The 24,463-nt window shown below is 51.3% G+C and overlaps 1 protein-coding gene across 2 annotated transcripts; it reads right to left on the reverse strand.

Moving 5' to 3' along the window:
• Nucleotides 1-423: 423 nt before the first annotated feature.
• DACT2 (dishevelled binding antagonist of beta catenin 2) lies at nt 424-20,996 on the reverse strand. Of its 2 annotated transcripts, none has more exons than XM_029049592.2 (4): nt 20,749-20,996; nt 11,323-11,455; nt 7,835-8,128; nt 424-2,659 (listed from the first exon to the last, which is right to left on the reverse strand). In XM_029049592.2, exons 1-4 carry the CDS (start codon nt 20,977-20,979, stop codon nt 1,083-1,085), a joined length of 2,235 nt encoding a protein of 744 aa, XP_028905425.1. In that variant the 5' UTR covers nt 20,980-20,996; the 3' UTR covers nt 424-1,082. The 2 variants fall into 2 exon arrangements, with proteins under 2 accessions (XP_028905425.1, XP_039765987.1); XM_039910053.1 differs by lacking the exon at nt 20,749-20,996 and adding an exon at nt 18,828-18,952.
• Nucleotides 20,997-24,463: the final 3,467 nt, after the last annotated feature.

Genomic DNA, 24,463 nt, shown 5'->3' on the forward strand with positions numbered 1-24,463 from the left:
GAGTTTCCCCCTATCCCACTCCCTTCTGCCTTGTTCCCTTTATTCATCCGCCGTCCCGGCCCCACGTACGTATCTGTAAGTTATTCTTTTATACTAATGTGTGTTTTCCCCTCTAGACTGTAAGCTCCATGTGGTCAACCAATGTCTGTTTATTATTCTATTGTCCTCACCCAAGTACTTAGTAAAGTGATCAGCACGCAGTAAACGCTCAGTAAATACGACTGAGTCGAGGTTTGATCGAATGGATCTGCCAGTGAGCAACCCTAGCATTTAGTAACTCCACTCTCACTGTCCCTAAGAGGCAGAGGTTGAAGGGCCGTTCGATAGACGGGCAGGAAACATGCCAAAACGAGGATGTTGCGCTGATTTGCCACCCAGGCGACTTCGGCTGATCGGAACAGATTGCACACGGGGACACAGGGAGCGCTTGACCCCAGCAGTTATATTTTTGAACCCCCGATTTGGAAGCCCAAACAAGGTCGTCGCTCTCCGCCACACGAGAGGCGTGTCACCCGCCTCGGCAAGCTGTTTCGGGAGGCGGCTCAGCATCCGGTAGAAAAGGCGGCATCCAGAAGCGGGGTCCAGGGCTCAATCGGGGCAAATCTCCTGGTGCTCGGAACATCCGGGACGTTCGGGGAATTGTCACGGAGGCAAGAAAGACAGGATAGTACCAGTCCTGGGAAGCAGACAGCCCGGGGGTACGGGGCAGAGAGAACAGAGAACAACAGCTGCTAAAGGGGAAGCTAGTCTAGGTGGAAGGGGGGATGAGTGGGGAAATCACCAAAGAGGGAAAAGCATCCAGCTCAAGAGGATACTTCCAAGTCCACCTTTAACTCCTGCTGGTCAGGGGCTTTGTGGAGGAGGGCCTTTCTAAACAGTGACTTCTGGAGATAAAGTCCTATTAGCAAGGCACCACTCTGTGACTCTATTTTTGCATAATAAATGGGCAGAAAGGGGGAAAGACATTAGAAGCATTGTTCTTCATACAGTCATTAGCAAAGGAAAAGGCCCTTTGTGTCCATATGAGGTCGTTTCCAGTTCATCCCCGGAGCTTTTGTTGAGCAGCTGCTGGACTGGGGCCCTTACACGGTGGTCATAACCTTCAGAGCGGCAGGCTGGAACCTCCGGATCTTTTTCTTCAGGGCCTTGGAGGCTTTGATGCGGCAGACCCGGGGGCCCGGAGGTGCAGGCATCCTGGATCTGGGCCACGCCGGCTCGCCCCCGGTCCCCCGGGCGTGGAGGGCCGGACTGCTCCTGCTGAGGCGGGCCGCGTCTCCGTCGCTGGACTCGCTGTCCCCGAAGCGATTGGCCGTGCAGTCGCTGGCATCCTCCTCCTCGCTGGTCTCCGCGAGCGTGGAGTGGAAGAGGGAGGCGCATTCGGCCGAGTATTCGGACTGGTCCGACTGGCTTCCGGCTGGGGGGCCGCGGCGGGGGCACCCCGAGCGGGCCCGCAGGCCGGCCGGACGCAGGGCCCCGGCTCTCCTCCGGCCCGGGGGCGGCCCGTGGCCGGCCGAGGGGGTCCGGGCGGAGATCTCCACGCTGGACTCCCACCTGCGCTGCTTCTTCTTGGCGGGGCCCCTGGGGACGGCCGCGCCGGGCGCGGCCACGGCCGGACGGAAAGAGGAGCGGGTCGGGGCCCCGTCGAGCTTCGGCGGGGACGGCGGGGCCGGGGGCGGGCTGAGCGGCGCCCGGTACAAGCTGGACTCCGAGCAGGACCGGGCCGGCCCCTCCCCCGAGAACGTGGGTCTCCTAACCAGTCCCCGGCCCCCGTGGGCTCCGGGGGACGGAGCGTCCTCCAACCTCAGCCTGAGGCCGGCCCAAGAAGTGCCCAGCATTCTCCCTGGCAACAGTCTCTGCACCTTCTCGCTGTTTCTCCTCTTGATCTTCAAAGTCTTTACCTCAGGAGGGACAGGGGCTGGCCTCAGGGAGTGGGTCTCCCGCCGCCGGAGAAACTGCTCGGGAACTAACCCCTCTGGACACCGCCCAGGTCTCCCCCTGCCCACCTCTCGGCGGGCCAACGCCGCGCCCGCTCCCACCGGGGCCGCGAGAGGGGAGTCGCTGGCGGCCAGCTGGCCGGCGGGGCGGGGCTTGGTGGCCACCGACTCTGTGGCCGGCGGCGGGGTTGGTCGTTCGAGGTCCACGCGGGACTGTGCTTCCCTCTGCCCTCGTCCTCCTGCTCCACTCCTTTCTGGGGAGCAGAGGACCCGCCTCTGGAGCTGGGAGCCAGACCCCGTTCTCAGCCCAGCCCCTCTGGAGGTGGGAGTGGAGAGCTGCCCCTGGATCGAGCCCCTCGGCCCAGCTCCCCCCGAGAGGTTGCCCTGGCACCGGTTCAGCCGGAGCAGCTTATCGATATAGCCCCCTGCCACCCCCGGCTCGACCCCGACGATTCCGGGAGCTGCAGCCCCAGACGCGGGGGGCCTGAGAGGTGAGAGGCCCCCCGCCAGAGAGAACAGGGGGCTCTGCAGGGCCACGGCGTGCAAGGGGCTGGGGTACAGGTACACGTCACTGCCGCTCCTGGACACCAGGTCGCTCCGGTACTTGGGGTCCACGGGCAGGAACTGGACGTCAGCCCCGGGGCCGAGCAGGGATGAGGGCCTCAGCTCGGGCGTCGATGCCTTCTGCGGTCCCGCGGATAGGGGTCCCGGTCTTCCCAGGTCACCTGGGAATGGGGAATGCCAAAGTGGAAAACAAGGTTGAGGCCAGGCTTTAGAACGGCTGGTCTCCACAGCCCAGAAAGCCACTGTTCTCTTAGACCATGGCTAGGTTTGGTAGAACCTCTGAACTCCAAGAGACCTAAGCCCTCATTTCCTCTTTTCCCACTCTCTTCTGAATCACCTTGATTTGCTCCCTTTATTCACCCCTCCTTCAGCTTCCCAACACTTTTATGTACTTATCCATAATTTATTTATATTAATGTCGGTCTCCCCCTCTAGACTTCAAGCTCGAGTGGGCGGGGAATGTATCTACCGTCTCTATTGTGGTGTACTCTCCCGAGCGCTTAGCACAGTGCCCAGTACACAGTAAGCGCTCAATAAATATGATCGATTTACTCGACTCCCTCACTCCCCTATCCTTCCGTTCAATTCAGACTCCCAACCCGCAGCCCCGGATCTCTTCCGGGGTACGTTTCCTCTGCTCTTTTATGTTTTTTCCCCTCTGGTATTTAAGAGCTTTCTATGCATCAAACACTGTTCTAAGCGCTGGGATAGGTACAAGTTGATTAGGTTGGACACAGTCCCTGTCCCGCATGGGGGTCACAGTCTAAGTAGGAGGGAAATCAGTTATTGTAGGCAGGGAATGCGTCTGTTACAGTGCACTCTCCCAAGTGCTTAGCACAAAGCTCTGCACACAGTAAGCACTCGATACATAGGATTGATTTTACACTTCAGGAAACCGAGGCATCTGCTTATCCAAGGTGACACGGCAGGCAAGTGGCGGAACCTGGATCAGAACCGAGGTCCTCCGAGGCTTGAGCTCTTTCCACTAGGCCACGCTGCTTCTCTTGTGCTTCAGTTGTGGAGTGCTCTCGGTGGAAATTCAGACACCAGCCTGAATCTGTCCATCTCAAACATCCTCATCCACTTTAACTCTGCCTTCTCCTCTGCCAGACAATGGTATTTCTCTATTTCTAATCGACTCCTATTGCCCATTGCCCATGACAGCTGTTGCAGATTTCAACTCCCTTCTTAAGCTCCATTATTCCTCACCCTCCCCATTCTCTTAGCCCTCATAACCTTGCCAACTATTTTTCAGATGAAATTGAAAGCACCAGGGGAAATCTTCCCAATCCTCTGCATCTCTCCAGACCCACTTTCTTCCTGCACCTTTTCCAACTCTCATCTTTCCCAGGAGTTACCTCAAAAGGAGCTTTCCCTCCTCCACTTGTGGCTTGGACCTCATTCCTTCCCACCTTATTAAACATTTGCCACCTCCCACCTTCCCTCCCTCATCACCTTCTTCAACCAGTCCTTCTCCAGTGGACTCTTCCTCGCTGTTTTCAAACATGCCAGTGCATCCCCTGTCATAAAAAATCCCTCCTTTGACTCCATGGCTCCCGCCAGTTATCATCCCATCTTCCTCCTACCATTCCTCTACAGACTTTTCAAATGAATTGCTTACGCCCGCCGCCTCCACTCGCTCTCCTTGATCCCTTCCAATTTGGCTTCCTCACCCTCACTCCCTCCCACCAAAAAGCCCCATAATGAAACTGCCCTCCCTAAAGTCACTATTAATCTCCTTGCCAAATCCAGTGACCTCCACTCCATCCTGATTCATCTTGTCTCTCAGCTGCCTTTGACCACCCCCTCTCCTGGAAACATTATCTAACCTTGCTGACACTGTATTCTCCTAGTTGATAAGAATAATAATAATAATGATGATGATGATGGTATTTGTGAAGCATTTACTATGTGCCAGACACATAGTCTGTACTGGGGTGGATACAAGTAAATCACGATGGACACAGTCCCTGTCCCATGCGAGTTCACAGTCTCAATCCCCATTTTACAGATGAGACATTTGAGGCACAGAGAAGTGAAAATGACTTGCCCAAGGTCACACAGCAGATGAGTGGTGGCGCTGGGATTAGAACCCATGACCTTCTGACTCCCAGGCCAGTGCTCTATCCACTATACCATGCTGTCCTGTCCTGTTCTATTTCTCTGGCTTGTTCCTTCTCAGTCTCTTTTCACCCCCTCCTCTGCCTCCCACCCTAGAAGCCACTCAAGGCTTACTTCTGGATCCCCTACTATTTTCCGACTATACTTTCCAAGGACAGAGGATTGAACTCATTGAGTTCTTCAGGTGAAACTACTAATTCTAGGCAGATGATTCCCATATCTACCTCTCCAGTTCCAACCTCTCTTCTTCTCTGCGGTCACACATTTCCTCCTGCCTTCAGGACATTTCTCCGTATTCCGAAGCCACCTCAGATTTAACGTGTCCAAAACAGAACTCCTTATCTTTCCACCTAACCTCTGCCTTCTCCCTGACTTTCTCATCACGATAGACAGCATCACTAGCCTCCCTGTCTCACAAGCCCAAACCTCGGCATTATCCTCGACTCATCTCTCGCATTCAACCCGCATTTTCAATCCGTCACCAAATCCCGGTGGTTCGACCTTCCCAACTTCTCTAGAATCTTCCCCTTCCTTTCCATTCAAACTGCTACCGTGATGGTCCAGTCAATCAACCAGTCAGTGGTATTTACTGAGCGCTTACTGGGTGCCGACCACTGCATTAAGCGCTGGGAAGAATACGATGCAACAGAGTTGGTAGGCGAGTTCGCCGACCACAGGGAGCTTACAGTCTAGAGAGGGAAGCAGACCTTAATATAAATTATGGATCTGTACGTAACTACTGTGGGGCTGTGGCTGGGTTGAATATCAAGACTCATGGCGACACCGAAAGGGGAGGAAGCTGGGGAAATGAGAGTTCAGTGGGGAAAGGTTTTGAAGGTGGGGAGAGTGACGGCCTGTTGGATATCAAGCGGGAGGGAGAACCAAGCCAGAAAAAGGATGGGGGCATCGAGTCAGTAGCGAGATGGAGGAGATGGAGGTAGAGCTAGTTAGGTTGGAGCTCGAGGAGCAAAGTGCTTGGACTGGGCTTTAGTAGGAAAACAGCAAGGTAAGGTAGAAGACAATGAGGAGATAGAGTGCTTTAAGCCCGATGGTAAAAAGATCTGGTCTTTTTTGTGGTATAGTTGGAAGTGTTTACTGTGTGACCAACACCGTTCTAAGCCCCGGGGTAGATAGAAATTAATTAGGATGGACACAGTCCCTGTCCCACATGGGGCTCACTGTCTGTTTGCTGCAGAGGTAAATGGGAGTCCACTGGAGATGCTTGAAGAGCGGAGAAACATGGTCCAGGCACTTATATACTATACTCGACTACTATAGCAGCCTCCTCGCTGATCTTTCTGCTTCCAGCTTCTCCCCTCTCTGGTCCCTACTTCACTCAGCTGCCCTGATTATTTTTCTCAAAAAAAAAGTTCAGGCCACATCTCTCTACTCCTCCGGAACTTCCAGTAGTTGCCTAACCTCTCCGTATTAAACAGGGAAAACTTACCATGGGCTTTAAGATACTCCCTCACCTCACCCCGTTCTTAACTCGCTGATTTACTACGACCCCGCCTGCCAGAAGGAGCTGGGTTCTAATTTTGGCTGTCGCTTCTCTGCTCTGGGGCCTTGGGCCAGGCATTTCCCTTCTCTGTGCCTCAGTTACCTCATCTGTAAAATGGGGATTAAAACTGAGCCCCACGTGGGGCAACCTGATTCCCCCGTGTCTACCCCAGTGCTTAGAACAGTGCTCCGCACATAGTAAGCCCTTAACAAATACCAACATTATTATTGTTATTATTCTCTGGGCCTCAGTTACCTCATCTGTAAAATGGGGATTGATGCTGGGAGTCCCTCACGGGCCAGGGCCTGTGTCCAACCTGATTTGCTTGCCTCTCCCCCAGAACATAGTACAGTGCCTGGCACATAGTAAAGACTTAACAAATACAGTAATTAATAGTAGCACACTGTAAGTACTTAAGAAATACCAGCAATCACTATCATTAGGCTGGCCCGCAGGATATGTTAACCCCATTTCGTTTATTCAGTCGTATTTATTGAGCATCTACGTGGTGTAAACCACTTTGCTTCTGCTCTCCCTGGAGCATATTTACACTCTAAACTTCACACTGGGCCAGGGCCAGAATGATCCTGCTCTGTGACACAGGCTGAGGTACCATTTTCTTCCAAGTACCTGGGCTGAACTAAGTATTTTTCAAACCTGGAGCCAACGTAGTGTTTGAATTACTGTGAGCCCCAAGCCAAAGAGGCTCATTCTCCACATCACTGGGGTCGGGGTTTTAAGGATTTATCAGATTACAGCCAATTTCTCTCTCTCAGATTCATCTTTTAAAATTGGGATTAAAGTAAAAAAATCCAGTTCTTAAATTGTTCAATTTGTAAACTTTGCATCAGCAGAGTGGATTTGTTTTACTTTGCAAATTTGGACCAGATAATAATGTTGGTATTTGTTAAGCGTTTACTACGTGTCGAGCACTGTTCTAAGCGCTGGGGTAAATACAGGGTAATCAGGTTGTCCCACGTGAGGCTCACAGTCTTAATCCCCATTTTACAGATGAGGGAACTGAGGCCCAGAGAAGTGAAGTGACTTGCCCACAGTCACCCAGCTGACAAGTGGCAGAGCCAGGATTCGATGAGCCAGGTCAGCTCAGACAGTGGAGCATGTTTGGGTGACAAACTTCCCACGTCTCTGACAAACTTCTCGCGTCTCCCCCCACCGTCAACAGAATGGAGCCAAACGATGGAGAAGTGAGCTAATAGGTTTGGCTGCCGTGATGCTCATACCTATTCTCACGGGATTTTTCTGCTCCCCGCCCTCTAGATTTGGTGTTTCTGTGGATCACCGGCTTCCAAACCAGTCCCTCCTAAAGGGGGTTCCTGACTTCTCACTGAGGCCAGAGCCCCCAGATCCCCCCATGATTGCGGGAGGCCCAGGTTTAACTTGAGACTAGAACCCGAGGGTGTAACGGGTGGGTAAAAACCCCTTTATCCAAAAGGGAGTGTATTGTCTAGGAAACACTTGCCCTTCAGACATTATTGCATGCGAGTCCTAAAAATGAAAACAACCCCAGAAGAATCCAGGACTGTGGAAATTTAAACCTGCTTCTGATCATGAGCTTTTTATCTTTTTATCTTATTTGAGTTTTCCTTGGAAACCTCAAAAATCCTCCTTTCCCGTGCAGGATGGCCTTTCCTTATAAGTTTCCCATTTAGACCGGATCTACCCGAGTTACACCTTCAGGGCGGGAGTCGGTTACCTGTGGAAACGGGTCTGGGCTTGGGCCTGCCCCCGGCCTCCCGGGGTGGATCCAGGCCGGCTCTGCCCCAGCCCCCCTCGGGCACGTAGACCCCCCGCTGCTGGAGGGGGGCGGCCCGGACCGTGGTTCCGTCGGCGGACTTGGGCCGGTAATCGAGCAGGCCGAGCCTGGCCGGGCTGGGGGGCCGCCCGCCGGGCCGCAGGCCGCCGGACCAGGAGGAGATGGACTCGCTGGAGACGGAAGCGCAAGAGGTGGACAGCGAGGCGGAGCCCCCATCGCTCAGGTCGTAGAAGCCTGGAAAGGACGGAGATGAGGAAGGGATAACTCGGAGATCTTAGGATAACCACACCTTCATCAAAGCCTCCCCCTCCAGCCACTCAAATCGAGTCACGCCCTTCCACCAATCAATCAATTGGATTTTTTGAGCACTTTGTGTGGAACACTGTACTAAGCGCTCGGGAGAGTACAATACAACATTAAACCGAGGCATTCCCTGCCCGCTAAGAGCTTACAGTCTAGAGGGGGAGAGAGACATTACCATAAATAAACTACGGTTAGAACAGTGCCTGGCACGTAGTAAGCGCTTAACAAATACCATCATTATTATTACATTAGTGCTGTGGAGCTGAGGGAAGAGTGAATTAAGGGAGCCAATCAGGGAAACACGGACGGGAATGGGAAAAGAGGAAATGAGGGCTTAAGTCGGGGAAGACCTCCTGGAGGAGGAGTTCAGAGGTTCTACCAAACCTAGCTGTGGTGTAAGAGAACAGGGGCTTTCTGGGCGCAGGGAGCCAGCCAGCCGCTCTAAAGCCCGGCCTCAACCTTGTTTTCCTCTTTGGCGTTCCCCGATCCCAGGAGACCTGGGAAGACCGGGACCACTATCCACGGGACTGCAGAAGGCTTAATTGTCTGAGCCCAGGCCGGCGTCCCTGCCCCGGGGCTGACATCCAGCTCCTGCCGTAGCTCCAGAAGCGGCAGTCACGTGCATCTCCACCCTAGCACGGGCCTCTCTGACGAAAGCTGGAATATCGGGGCCTGCTCGGGAACTCTAGGAGCTACAGGCCCTCAAGGGCTGACCTGGGACTCTGTCATATACCCTCTGACCACCCCAGTGCACGCCGGGCGAGAGATCGGTTAGGGTCATCAATCAATCAGTCATCAAGGAAATACTTGCCCTGCAGACATTATTGCATGTGAATCATAATCTTCTGAAGCAGCGTGGCTTAGTGGATAGAACGGGGGCCTAGAAGCCAAGGATCTGGGTTCTAATCCCAGCTCAGCCATTTGTCTGCTGTGTGACCACGATCGAGTCACTTCACTTCTCTGGACCTCAGTTACCCCATCTGTAAAACGGGGATTAAGACTGTGAGCCCCATGTGGGACAGGGATTGTCTCCAACCTGATTTTCTTGCATCTTACCCCAGTGCTTAAATTAGTGTCTGGCACATACGAGCACTTAACAAACACGATTTTAAAAAAAAACATATTTACCGAGCAATTACTGTGGGCACAGCACTGTACTAAATGCTTCGGAGAGTAGAGTACAGACTCAGGACCCGATCCGCTGTGGCAGAGAGAACTCTGCTCGGACCATCACAGGGGAACAGCTGACTGTTTCCAAGCTAAAACAATTGTGATATTTGCTAAACCCTTTCTATGTTCTAAGCACTGAGGTAGACATAGGATAATCGGACAGCGCCCCTGACCCTCTTGGGGCTCACGGTCTAAGAGGAAATGGAATACAGGTGTTGAATAACCATTTTACAGAGAAGGAAACTGAGGCCTCGAAAAGTCGAGTGACTTGACCAAGGTCAACCAATCCGGCGATCGTATTTACTGAGCACTTTCTGCGCGCAGAGCACTCTACTAAGCACTTGGGAGAGTAACACAACACAGTATGTTCATCGACATGTTCCCTGTCCACAAACACACAGTTCAGAGAGGAAGACAGGCATTGATATAATTTAATGAATTATGGATAGATACATAAATGCTGTGGGGCTTCGGGAGGAGTGAATCAAGGGAGCAAATCCAAGTTCACAAAGAAGGCAAGTGTCGGAGCCGGGATTAGAACCCGGCTTCCAGAGTCCCAGTTCTGAGTTCTCTCCACTAGCCTAAACTGCTTCTGGGACTAAATCCAGTCTCTCAGAGGCCAGTGTGCACTTTTCAGGTTAACCGTTCCAAGACGACTTTTGCCTTTAAACTTTGAGATTTTTCAACCAAAGACCCGGACTGTCCCACTGCCCGAGACTCGGACTTTTCAAAAAGTTCTAAGAGTATATGCCAAGTCTCTCGGAGAACTGACAAGTTAAGATGAGGGCTGGGGAGAGTTTGTTTCTTTAATGGCCTTCGGTACTACGATGTCCCGCTGGCACTTGAAACAACATGACCAAAACGAAAATCCTTATCTTCCCACCCAAACCCTGTCCTGTCCCTGACTTTCTCATCACTATAGACAACAGCACCATCCCCCCTGACTCACGAGCCCATAACCTTGCTCTTATCGTAGACTCACCTCTCCCATTCAGTCAGTCACCAAATCCTGTCTGTTCAGCCTTCACAGTGTCCCTAAATTTGCCCTTTTCTCTTCTCCCAAACTGTGACCACGTTAATCCAAGCACTTATCCTAACCTGCCTTGATTACAGCATCGGCCTCCTTGCTGACTTTCCCCGCTCCAGTCCATACTTTAACTCAGCTATCCGGATCATTTTTCTACAGACCTGTTCCGTCCATGTTTCCCCACTCCTCAAGTGGTTGCCCATCCACTTCTGCATCAAACAGAAATTCCTTCCATCATCTTTAAAGAGCTCAGTCACCTCGTCCCCACCTACCTTATCTCCCTGATTTCCTACTACAACCCAGCCTGCACACTTTGCTTCTCTAATGGCAACCTACTTACTGTACCTTGATCTCGTCTGTCTCTCCACCGACCACTCACTCACATCCTGCCTCTGGCCTGGAACACCTTCCCTCTTCATATCCTACCTACAATAATTTTCCCCGCGTGCAAAGCCTTATTAAAAGCACATCTCCTCCAAGAGGACGTCTCTGACCGAAACCCTCATTTCCTCTTCTCCCACTCCCTTCTGCTTCGCTCTTGCAGTTAGATTTGCACCCTTTATTCACCCCTCCCTCAGTCCCACAGCACTTATGTATATATCTGTGATTTCTTTAAATAATAATAACTGTCCCCACTCACCCCCCAGACTGTAAGCTCATTGTGAACAAGGAACATGTCTGCCAACTCTCTTAAGCACTTAGTACAGTGATCTGCACCGAGTAAGCACTCAATAAATATGACTGATTGATTTAAGAAAATAAGTTTCTTGTTGATCACATAAATAGGTTTCTTGTTGATCATATCCTCCATTCTCCACCTGGTTCTGAGGCAGCATTTCCAATCAATCTTACTTTCTCTCTCGTATCGTTGTCTATATTCTGACCTCTGCAGACAGAGTCCAGGACAAAACCTGGATGGGGGTTCTACCTGAGCTGGGTCTGCTGTCGCTGTCCAAGTGTTCGCTGGAAGTTTGGCTCACATCCAATTTCAGTTCATTTATCTGCTGGTCCAGTTGATCCAAGTGGGACTTCAGGCCAATATCCTGTCGTCTTAGATGCGACTAGGAGGGGAGAGGGAGAAAGTGCAGGTTAGTCAAAGTAAGAATGTAGGAACCATTCATGAGTACTGGCAATAGGCATTAGGTTTACAATAAAAAAGATCCATAGGTAGGCTGCTATTCACTTAATCTACCCAACAGAGCCCTTTGAGAGATCCGTGCTACTTAAACGGATCAAATGTTCACCACCTCTTTTTATTTACGGGTCATGAATAGTGCAATCAATCTGTTGTATTTATTGAGCACTTAGTGGGTGCAGAGCACTGTACTAAGAGCTTGGGAGAATACACTATAGCAGATACATTCCCTCCCCACAGTTAGTTTACAGTCTAGAGGGAGAACATGAAGTTGTATTTTCAATCTTTCACAACTGCCCTCAGCCTGGTTTCTTTTCGTTCAGACCAAATTTCCTTGAGCCACTACATTCAAAGAGACTCCCTGCATCTCAGAGCCTCACAGCCAGTGCTGTGGAAAGCTACAGATGCAGCATCCTGGAGGTGGACACAGGAGGCTGATTCGAAAGAGAACGGCAGACATCTGGGTGGTGGGGTCTTCATGAGGCTGCAGACACTGTCTCAATTAATCAGTGGCACTTTCTGAATGTCTACTTTATGCAGAACACTGTACTAAGCAGCCGGAAAAGTACAACCCAATAGAGTAGGGAGACATAATCCCTGCTCTCAAGGAGTTTACAGTCTAGAGAATCACCTCTCAGGGATTCTCCCTTTGAGGAGGTTCAGCAGGGGTTGGGCTTGTTTGCTGAAGCAGGTAATGCAAGTTCCCAGATCATTTAGAGGGGTCAATCTTCTTTGTCAACAAAATGAGTATTTCAGTTTAGAAGATATGGGATATGTATTTTTTTATTATTATCATCGTCACTATTACTTATAATAGCATTTTTAAGCATTTACTATGTTCCAGGCACCATACTAAACACTGGGGAGTATACAGGCAAATTGGGTTGGACAGAGTCCATGTCCCACATAGGGCTCAGAGTCTTAATCCCCATTTTACAGCTGAGGTAACTGAGGCACAGAGAAGTAAACTACTTTCGCCAAGGTCACACAGCAGACAAGAGGAGGAGCTGGGATTTGAACCCAGGTCCTTCCTGAGACTCCAAGATCTGTGCTCTTTCCACTAGGCCACGGTGCTCTTTCAAGAGGGAGAAAACTCCTGGAATGTTTTTAAAAGAAAACCTTTTTTTTTTTTTAATTGTGCAGAGTAGAAAAGGTCTGGAACCTGCCTCAGGCCTGAAATGACACCAGAAAGAGGCTGTTATTTTCCATCCCTGGTAGTTAAATACAGGCAGGCACAAAGTGATAATAAGGATGTCCCTCTTCCTGTCATAAAATGCAACTATTAAGGCCATGTAGGGGAAGCAGGGGTTGAGTTCCTCATAGATTCCTAAAGGATTTAAATCAGTTGCCATCTTTACTCTTTCTACTTCCTATTCTGAGGAAACTACATTAAAGATAATAATAATAATGTTGGTATTTGTTAAGCGCTTACTATGTGCCGAGCACTGTTCTAAGCGCTGGGGGAGATACAGGGTAATCAGGTTGTCCGATGTGAGGCTCACAGTTAATCCCCATTTTACAGATGAAAAAGATGGTTCCTACCACCGGGGTCCCCTCCCCCAGAAAATCAGGTGCCTTTGGCTTTGTGGTGGAATTAACTGCTGAGTGATTAACGTTTCACCAGACCAATTCTTTAGCCTGTGGTTTCTGATTAATGGCAGAGAGGCCACAAATGCCAACGAGGCCCCCAGGTATTCACAGATTATTTATTGCCACCCCAGGACCGGTCTGCACTTTTACAGCACTCTAACCAACCTGCATGATTTACTGCCCTTGCCAGTCTCTCCCATTGTCTGAACTGAGGGTTTTCCAATCTCCGCGCTGTTCATTAACTTCTTCTTTCCGCCCAGTGACCAGGCACCCCACTCCTGAATTAGGGAGACCAGTCAGCTGTGGTCAGTGGCGGGGAGGTCCGAGGGGGAGAGAGGAGAAGGTAAGAAGAGAAGGAGGAAGTGTATGGTGGGACAGAAAAGTAGGAGGGTGTTAGGGAAGAGGAGGAGGAAGAAGGGAAGAGGAGGAAGATGAAGGGGGGAAGACAAGGAGGAGAGAGAAGTGGAGGAGGAGGAGGAAGAGAAAACCGCCCGCCCCCTCCCCACTCCTTCATCCTGCAAAGGCAGCAGTTGTTGTGGCTTTGCTGGCCCTCACTGGTCTGAAGTGGAATCTGAATTTCCAGTGTGGACAAAACAGTGTGTTTACAGGGGCATAAAAAATCTATTTGTTCCAGGCCCTAGCCAAGGCTGAGGCCCCTCTGCTTCTGACTGTAAGCCCGTCAAACGGCAGGGACTGTCTCTATCTGTTGCCGACTTGTTCATTCCAAGTGCTTAGTACAGTGCTCTGCACATTGTAAGCGCTCAATAAATACTATTGAATGAATGAATGCTCAGATCCCAGAAGTCGCAACACTACTAGGTCACCTAGACCAGACTCCACCCCTCCCCTCTCTGTCCCCCCCATCCCTCCTCTCTCATCTACCTCCTCTTTTCCCCCTTCCCTTCCACTGCTGCTTCTACTGGGTGGCAGGACTAGGGAAGCTGGCTTCACCTGGGGCCATCCCAACTCCATTCTGCTGTAAGAGCTTTTTGTTCTCCCCCTTGTTTTTCCTCTCCCAACCTCCCCCTTCTCCTTTCCGCTCTCCTCTCCCCCTTGTCCTTCCGAGATCTCCACAGAGGCCCTGGAAGCCTGCCCCAAATCTGTCATGACCTGAGCAGGACAGCAGAGAGAGGACAATGGAAGTGACAGGATTCCCAGAACTCCTGGGTTCTGAGGTCCTGAGGATTCATTCAGTTTTGGGGTAGAATAAACTGTATGGTACTTGCTTGCTCTATTTGCATCCACAATTTTACCCGCATCCCCGGAGGCAATCATTCTTTCTTGGCTGGTGTGGGGGAGGGCAGGACTTTATCACAAGTTGTGATATGCTTTATTTACATCGGTTGAGGGTTTTACTGGAGTAGTATTTGGAAATTATATATCTGGCTGACTGGACTAAGAAAGCTTCTCTTGTTCAAATTTATCAACTGTAAGTTTGGGGCAAATGAGAAGCGGGAATGATGCTAGGCTGGGAGGGGCCTGGGAGAAGAGGAGAGTGGGGGCTTAGTCGGGGAAGGCCTCCTGGAGGAGATGGGCCTTCAATTAGGCTTTGAGAAGGCGGGTTGGGGGGGGGGGGTGGGGAGTAATTATCTGTTGCATTTGAGGAAGGAGGGCAATCCAGGCCACTGAGCGACGGGTCGCCAGGGAGATGGGTGCGATGGAGTCACAGTGAGAAGGTTGGCAAGTAGGGGAGCGAAGTGTGGTGGAAGGAGAGAAGTGAGATGAGGTAGGACGGGGCAAGATGATGGAATTCTTTAAAGCAAATGGTGAGGAGTTTTGCATTTTCTCTCAGTATCTGCACGGGAAGCCAGGCAGTTGGTTTTGACAGGAGCAGAAGCTAAGGTGTCAGGGATCAGTCCATCGGTGGTATTTACTGAGTGCTTAATCTGCTCAGGGCTCTGTACTGAGCACTTGGGGGAATACAATAGAATCAATCAATGGTATTTACTGAGTACTTAGTATTTTCAGAATACTGTATGAAGAGCTTGGGAAAATGCAATATAAATGAATTGGTAGACACAATCCAAGCAAACAAACTGGCCTAAAATTTGAGGGTAAGCCAAGACATCTAAAAAATAACTTTGCTGTTGCAAGGAAGTGGATCAATGTTAGTGCTAATCTGGATATGCCAATTCCACTCTCTACATCCATACTAATCTTTTTTATGGTATTTATAAAGCACATGCTGGGCACTCTACTAAGCTCCGGGAAGGTACAAGGTAATCAGGGTAGACACTGTGACTGCCCAACATAGGCCTCTCAGTCTAAATAAAAGGGAGAAAAGTAATGTTGATGATAATAATAATAACAGTAATAATACTTGTGATATTTATTAAGCACTTAGTATGTGCTAGGCTTTTTTTTAATGGTATTTGTTAAGTGCATATTTGCTATGTGCCAGGCACTGTACAGATCTGTGGGGTGGTACAAGCAAATCGGGTTGGACACAATCTCTGTCCCACATGGGGCTCACCGTCTCATATCGTCATTTTTCAGATGTGGTAATTGAGGCCCAGAAAAGTAAAGTGACTTGCCCATGGTCACAAAGCGGAGGAGTGGCGGAGCGGGGATTAGAACCCAGGTCCTTTTGACACCCTCGATCTAGGCAATCACTCTTTCATCAACAGCAGAGGTTTTTCCTGGGATCATTTGGATGAAATTAGCATCAACTCTCCACTTGATTTGGATTTGATTTCTGCAGAAGGGCAGGGGATTGTTTCAGTGATTGGGATCTGTAAATAATTCTGGAACTTGCTACAGTCCACTAGATTGTAAGCTCAATGGGGACAGGGAATGAACCTGCCAACTCTGTTGTACTGTAACCTCCTAAGCACTCAGTACAGCGGTCTGTATGTAGTAAGAGCTCCATAAATACCATTGATGATAAGTGTTATGTGCCAACCACTATACTACCATGTACTCATTCAGTAGTATTTCATTAAATCATATTTACTGAGCGCTTACTGTGTGCAGAGCACTGTCCTCAGTGTTTGGGAGAGTACAATACATCGATAAACAGACACATTCCTTGCCCATTGGACACAATAATGATGATGATGGTACTTGTTAATTACTTACTATGTGCCAAGCACTGTTCTAAGCACTCCCTGTCCCACATGAGACTCCTAGACTAAGTAGGAGGGAGAATCGATATTGAATCTCCATTTTGCAGATGAGGAAACTGAGACACAGAGAAATGAAGCGACTTGCCCAAGGTCACAGGGGCAGCAAGTGGTGGAGTCATTATTAGAACCCAGATCCAAGGACTCTCAGACCTGTGCCCTTTCCATTTAGGCTTCTCCACTGATTCTTCTATTTGCCATTCTGCCCTTTCAGGGTAATTGAATTTGTCTCTAATGACACTTCTTTTTTCTTGTAGCTGCTAGCTTTTTAAACTCCAGAGGGAAATGGTTAAGAGAGCATCTACCTGCCCCGGGTAACTCATTAACTCTGCATTCTCCTGCCCCTGGTTCCCCCAGAGACAGGGAAGAGGAGGGAAGGGAGGGGAGGGAAAAGAACAAAAGGGACTCAGGTTAGTTTGAGCTGGGAATGTGGAAAGCAGAGCTAGCTCTACCCTACAGGGGATCCCCAGGAAAGAGATCTGGGCCCCTTCCCAAGGGTGTGGAAACATCACAGACGGATGTCCTCTCCCACTCCCCTTTGCTTAATGAATTTAAGACTCAACTGCAGGGTCGTAATGCCCGCAATACCAACACCCCTAACTTCCCACCCTGGCCGAGAACTATCCCCTAGCATGCTGTGTGACCCTGAGCAAGATCTACAGTGTCTCTGGGCCTCCCTTTCTCCATCTGTCCAATGAACCATAACCCTGTCCTTCCTCTCTGTGGCCTGGAGAGGACAAATAAAAAGTTGCCTGGCCTTGGGGACAGATCACGGACGTGGGAGTCAAAAGGAACTGGTTCTAATTCCGCCTCCGTGGCATGTCTGCTATGTGACTGTGAGCTAGTCACTTCAGTTCTCTATGCCTCAGTTACCTCATCCGTAAATGGGGATTAAGACCGTGATCCCCATGTGGGACAGGGACCGTGCCCAATCCGATTTGCCTGGATCCACCCCAGTGCTTAGAACAATGCCTGGCACATAGTAAGCACTTAACAAATGCCACTATTATTATTATTATCACTATGATTATAACATACGCACCGGGCAGGAAAAGTAAAGATCAAAAAGATTTGACTGAAGGCAAAAACAGCTTCAGTTCTGGGGTTAAAACTAGCCCATCGAACTTGCATATCTATTCAGATCCTTTCAGGTAGCCCAGAAGCTTTTAAAATGAAATTATCGCTACGATAAAGCAAACAAAGGCAAGTCAGGAAAAGAACTATTTCAAGGTAACATCACAAAGACAGAAAACGCTGCTTAGGGGCTGCTTTGGGTTCGGGACTCCAGCGGCCCCTGCCGAAGAAGAGGTTTTCTCCAAAAGGCAAGGTGGGGTTGCTTAGTTTTTCTGGAGCTGTGGTATTTTGGGGAGGCTAGGGAAGGGAGGTTCGGCACGGGGTCAGAAGAGAAAGGAGAAAAGCAGCAAGGAGGGGATTTAAAACTTGCATAAAAAGAACCAGCAGTTGAGAAAAGAAGCCAGCAGAACCATGGAGAAGGAGCAGGGGTCTGGGAGTCAGAAGGACCTGGGTTCTAGTCCCCCCTCAGTCATTCGATCGTATTTATAGAGCGCTTACTTGTGTGCAGAGCACTGTATTAAGCGCTTGGAAAGTACAATTCAGAAATAGACACAATCCCTGCCCACTCCGGGCCTACAGTCTAGAAGGGGCTCGGCCACTCGTCCGCCGTGTGACCTTGGGCAAGTCACTTTGCTTCTCCGGGCCTCAGTCACCGCATCTGTAAAAGCGGGATACAGACTGTGAGCCTTACGTGGGACAGGGACTGTATCCAAATGATTTGCTTATATCCACTCCGGTGCTCAGTTCAGTTTCTGGCACATAGTAAGCACGTAACAAATACCACAATTATTATTATTATTAGAGTAACCAAGGCTACGGAGGCTGCTTCGGTTAGCCTCACGGCCTCAAGGGGGAAAGAAATAGTCAAAGTACTTTACGATTTTATTCCCTACCGCTCACGAACCCTCTGCTTCTGTTTCCATTATCGAGGATGTGATCAATAAGAATTGGGGTAGGAATTTGATTGACCATTGATGGGCACTAGCCGTTAAAATTCCTTTCAAGTCTGAAGCCAATTTTCCCTTGGGATATCCTGTTAGAAGAGTCTAGCGCCATTTACATGAATAGTCTTTCTGTCTTCACACCCGATTGCTATCTGATGAGCAGGATGGAGGTAGGAGAAGAACTGAGCATTAAGTTGGAGCCACTGGAGTGTGTAATTGGCAGTAATTGAGAGATTAAAGCCTCTTGACTGTATTCTTCTTTATGGAATAGTATCAATTCTAAATTTTCCCTGCATGAAAAATGTACCCTGCCTGTTAAATGCTAGGCTGATGTCACACAGATTCAATTATTCTCCTCTTTTGATCACATAATCCATTCCAAGAACAAAGTTGCAAGACAGAAGGCGGCGTGTTCCTTCTGGTCTCCACATAAAAAATTAAAGAAAAAATAAAATAAAAATCGTTTGATGTTCCGTTCCAAAAGGCTACTTATAATTAGAGGCTGAGCGCTCACAAGTTTGATTTGTATATTACTTAAGTCAAGTTAATCATCAGCTGTATTTCATACCCCTTCTGACAGGACAATTCGAGTTAGCATCTCAACGACAATCTGGCTGGCAATGAAGGGTTCTGTACACCCAGGATACGCAGCGTTTGTACTTGGGCCTCTGAAGATGTGATTTAGAGTCAAGGGCGAGTAACAAAATCCACAGCAAAAGATTCACCCCAAAAGCCATTACATCATGGCCATACCAACGGGCTGTTATGACAACAGCGACAACCATGGCGATGAAACGGAATTTGCCGCGTCTCTTGACCAGCGTGTATGCTGGTCAAGAGAAGAGACGAGAAGCAGCGTGGCTTAGTGGAAAGAGCTCGGGCTTGGGGGTCAGAGGACGTGGGTTCTAATCCCGGCTCCGCCACTTAGCAGCTGTGTGACTCTGGGCAAGTCACTTCACTTCTCTGTGCCTCGGTTCCCTCTACTTTAAAATGGGGATTAAGACGGTGAGCCCCTCCTGGGACAACCTGATCACCTCGCACCTGCCCCCGCGCTTAGAAGAGTGCCTGGCACGTAGTGAGCGCTTAACAAATCCCATCATTATTATGCACCACGCAGTTCAATCTTATTTATCGAGCGCCTCCCGTGTGCAGAACACAGGACTAAGTTTCCAGCGGTGACAAGTAATTGATCAGCAGCAGAGGTTAGGATGTTTGAAAAGGGAACTGTTGGATTCTGAGGATCTGGGTTCCAACAGTGCTTGGCACATAGTAAGCGCTTAAATACTATAATTATTATTACCCCATCATCTTTCCTGGAGAAGCTTGGGGGAAAACCTCTTTTTCGGTTACCTCGGTAGGTGAACACCCCTGCTCTTTTAGAACAAGGTTGCTGCAACGGGTGAGATTGGACTTTGTTCAGGAGTATCTGAGAAAGCAGGGCCAGGTAATTATTCGTACAGTGCTCGGCACCTAGAAAGCTCTTAACGTTAAATTAAATTATTCATACTGCTCTCACTGCTAGCAAGAATGAAGTCTCACTTTCTAATCAGTAGAACCCTAACGTTCTTGAAGCCAGCAACGTTTAAACTTGAATAAGAAAATATAAATCCCAAAGCAGATACGCTGAAGAAACGTACACTCGGCCAAGTCATTTTTAAGGACTTTTAGGACACCCTACGGGGAAGAGGGAGGGAGGTTTTGCTCAGATTTACAAGGCAGCTACTATTATTTTCTCTTTTCTGAAGAGTTCTGTGGGGAGCTGCTGGTTAAAGTAGACTATTCGGGACCGGCCCAAGGGAAAAAACCGAACACCAAATGGCAATTAGAACAAGGAGCCGGGGCTTCGATGCCAGGCCATAGCGTGTCCAAACATACAGATTTTTCAGAGTTTCTCCGCAGAAAAAGAAAGCGGGATTTGATCTTCCACGGGCTGATCATTCAGCTCCCTTTTAGGAGAAACGGGTCTCCCGGTCTCCGGGAAATAATCGATCATTTTCTTTTGCAGAGAGGAAGCCACTCCAAAATTCCCCCAACTCTTTCCCTAATGAACTCCCAGCATCAAGCTTCGTCTACATTAGGGGGCTGCGACCCTTAAACGTGTGCTTCATCGTCCACCCCAGCACGTGGAGAAGGCCAGGCTCTGGTCACCCTCGTGTGACAGGAGCGGGACGGGGCAAAGACTGAGCGCAGTCCTGGGGCTAGTTCTCCCTCCCCTGCCCTTCTCTCCTTCCTCTGCCCGGCTCTGCCCATGCCTTGGCCCTCATCCTCGTCCCCTGTGTGGCTCTGCCCCCTTCACCCTCCCCGGCTCGGGTCCGCCCATCTCCTGCCCCAGCCCCATTCTGCCCCCTCTTCATGCAGGGTCTGCCCATCTCCTGCCCCAGCCCGGTTCCGCCCCCGCTCTGCCCCGTCCCCATCCAGGATCTGCCCCCGCTCTGCCCCGTCCCCATCCAGGATCTGCCCATCTCCCGCCCCGCCGGCGCCCCCTTTACCAGCTGCTCCTTGAGGGCGGTCAGGGAGGCTTGGAGGCGTCTCTCGTGGCTGTCGGGGTGGCCGGCGGGCGCGGCCGGGGGGGGCCGGGGGACCCCGGGGCTCAGAGCCAGGGCCCCGCGCACCAGCTCCTGCTGCCTGGCCCGCAGCTGGCCCAGCTCCTGGAGCCCGGCCAGGGCGGCCTGCAGCCGCTCGCCCACCCGGCACCGCTCCCACCCGCTCCTCGCCCCCATCCCCGCGGCCTCTACGGCCCCAGGACTGAAGGCCGAGTCCAGACCGGCCCCGAGGAGGAGGGCTACCTGGCGGCCCGGGCCCCGCCCCCTGGCCGCCCTTTGCCCCGCCCCCTGGCCGCCCTTTGCCCCGCCCCCTTTCCAGACTTGGCCCCGCCCCTCACCACCCTTAGCCCCGCCCCTAGCCCAGGCCCCGCCCACTTCTCGGCCTTAGCCCCTCCCTTTCTCCCAACTTTAGCCCCGTCCCTTCTCCAGGCCTCGCCCCCTATCACCCTTAGCCCCGCCCCTCCTCCAGGCCCTCCATTACCACCCTTAGCCCCGCCCCTCCCCCGGGCCCCGCCCACCCCCCAGCCTTAGCCCCTCCCCTTTTCCCACCCACAGCCCCCTCCCACTCAGCCCCGCCCCTCCTCCAGGCCCCACCCCCTTCCCAGCCTTAGCCCCTCCCCTTCTCCCACCCTTAGCCCCGCCCCTCCAGGCCCCTCCCCTTTCTCCCTCCCGTAGCCCCTCCCCTTCCCCACTCTTAGCCCGCCCCTTCTACAGACCCCGCCCCTTACCCCCCTTAGCCCCGCCCTTCCTCCAGGCCCCGCCCACTTTCCGGCCTTAGCCCCTCCCATTCCCCACCCTTAGCCCCGCCCCTCCTCCAGGTCCCCCCTCCTGCCTTAGCCCCGCCCCTCCCCATCTTAGTCCCGCCCCTCCTCTGGGCCCCACCCCTCTTTCCAACTCTGGCCACGCCCCCTCTCATCCTTAGCCCACCCCCTCCTGTAGAGGCTCCTAGAGGAGGGGGAGATAGTGCAGTATTCCCCCCCCCCCGCACCCCCGCAGTCTTCAGCCCCCTGCCCCATCCCCAGGGCTCCCACCCCAACGCACTCTTTTCATTCCCTCCTTCCTTAAATCCTATTCATTGAGCGCTTACTGGGGGCACGGCACCGTACGAAGCGCCTGGGAGAGGACGCTGCAGCGGTAGAGGGTGACGATCCCCGCCCGCTAGTTAAGGCTGGGGGAGCCGGACATCGATACGAAGAAAGGGGCATCAGTGTAAATATATAAAATGACAGATATATCCATGAGTGCTGTGAGGAGGGGCATTCATTCATTCGATCCCATTTATTGAGCGCTCACTGTGTGCAGAGCACTGTATGAAGCGCTTGGGCAAGTACGCTGCGGCAATGAAGAATGGCAGTCCCAGTCCACGACAAGCTTACGGTCGAGATGGAGGGAGACGGACGTCAGTACAAATAAATCGCAGTTATGTACATAAGTGCTGTGGGGCTGGGAGGGGAGAAGAGCAGAGGGAGCAAGTCAGGGTGACATAGAAAGGAGTGGGAGAAGGGCAAAGGGGGGGATTTAGTCTGGGAAGGCCTCTCGGAGGAGACGTGCCTTCGATAAGACTTTGAAGGTGGGAAATTTAATTGTCAGATTTGGGGAGGGAGGGAGTTCCAGCCCAGAGGCAGGATGTGGGCCGGGGGTTGGCGGTTGGCGAGATGGGGGCGAGTGAGAAGGTTGGCACTAGAGAAGGAAAGTGTGCGGGCTGGGTTGTAGGAGGAGAGAAGCGAGGGGAGATAGGAGGGAGAAGGGTGTTGGCCTGCTTTAAAGCCAGTGGTGAAGAGTCTTTGATGCTGCTTGAGGTGGATGAGCAATCACACTGGAGGTTTCTGAGGAGCGGGGTGACGTGGCCTGAACTTTTTTGTAGAAAAATGATCCCGGCAGCAGAGTGAAGAACGGACTGGAGTAGGGAGAGATGGGAAGCTTGGGAGCTGAGCAAGGAGGCTGCTGCAGTGATTCAGGTGGGATAGGATGAGTAGCAGTTTGGATGGAGAGGAAAGAGCGGATTTTAGCGATGTTTGGGAAGGTGGGACCGACAGGATTTAGTGATGGATTGAATATGGGGGTTGAATGAGAGAGAGGAGTCAAGGATAATGTCAAGGTTACGGGTTTGTGAGGCAGGAAGGGTGCCATCGATCACTGGTACCGCCTGAGGACTTGCTGTGTGCAGAACACTGTGTGTACTAAGTGCTTGGGGAAGTATAACATCAGAGAGTTTTGATGGACGTGATCCCTTTCCTCAAAAAACCGACCATCTAATGGGGAAGACAGATCTTTAAATGATAGAGCGGGGAAATAGAGCGTAAGGACATGTTGATGAACATGTACTGCTCTTTGAAATGTGAATCCCCAGGGACTGTAAATGGTCCTTTTTTAACGGTCATAGGAGTAATGATTTAATACAGTCTTGTCTGCTGTGTGACCTTGGGTAAGTCACTTCATTTCTCTGGGCCTCAGTTACCTCAGCTGTAAAATGGAGATTAAGACTGTGAGCCTCATAAGGGACTGTGTCCAACCTGATTATCTTATATCTACCCCAACGCTTAATACAGTGTTTGCAACGACAGACTTAACAAATACCATTAAAAAAAAAAAGCCCAGCCTAGTCCTTGATTTCCTTTCTGGGTTCATCAGGGGTAGCAGGTCTCTGGCCATCCAACCTCGTCACAGTTGTTGGCCTGAGGTGCCCCAGCGATGGGGAGAAACTAGAAGCGGAGAGCAGCCACGAGGGCCTGAACTGGTTCACTTCCAGATGGACGGGCCCATAGTCCTTCTGAGCCCGGGTTGGCGGGACGAGCCCGTATCGGAGATGGCCCAGGTTGCCCGATCTGCCCTGGGCCCCCCGGAAGCAGGGACCAAGGCCTGTGACCCCCAGCTGGATTGTGGGGAGGGGCAGGGCTCAGGAGTTGACTAGCCAGAAATACCCCGCTTGGCCGTCGGGAAGATGAAGGCGATCAATCACCTTTCCCCTTCCTACCTCACCTCACTGCTGCTCTCCTACTCCAACCCGGCCCGCCCACTTCACTCCTCTAACGCCAACCTACTCACTGCACCTCCATCTCGTCGATCTGGCCATCCACCCCTTGACCGTGTCCTTCCTCTGGCCTGGAACTCCCTCCCCTTTCATATCGGACAAACCAGCACTCTCCCCAACTTCAAAGCCCTCCTGAAATCACAGCTCCTCGGAGAAGCCTTCCCTGACGGACCTCTCATTTCTCTTATTGACCCCCCCCCTTCTCCGTCACCCTTGCGTTTGGATCTGTACCCCCTAAGCATTTGCTATTCACCCCACCCTCAGCCCCAGAGTACTCATGTCCATATTTTTATATGCTGCCACTCTCCCTACCTGTGATTTATTATGTTTGTCTCCCTGCCCCCTCCTACCTCACCTCACTGCTCTCCTACTTCACCTCAGCCTGCACACTTTATTACTCTGACGCCAACCTACTCACCGAGGCTCGATCATGTCTACCTCGCTGCCGGACTCTTGCCCACGTCCTGCCTCTGGCCTAGACCGCCCTCCCTCTTTATATCCAACATAACTCTACCCTTGTTCAGAGCCCTGTTGCAGATACACCTCCAAAATGCCTCCCCTGACAGCATTCTTTTCCTCCGTCCCTACTCCCCTCTGCATCACCTTGATTTGCTCCCTTTACTCACACCT

The sequence above is a fragment of the Ornithorhynchus anatinus genome, chromosome 21 (genome assembly GCF_004115215.2).
Source record: "Ornithorhynchus anatinus isolate Pmale09 chromosome 21, mOrnAna1.pri.v4, whole genome shotgun sequence".
Lineage (NCBI taxonomy): Eukaryota > Metazoa > Chordata > Mammalia > Monotremata > Ornithorhynchidae > Ornithorhynchus > Ornithorhynchus anatinus.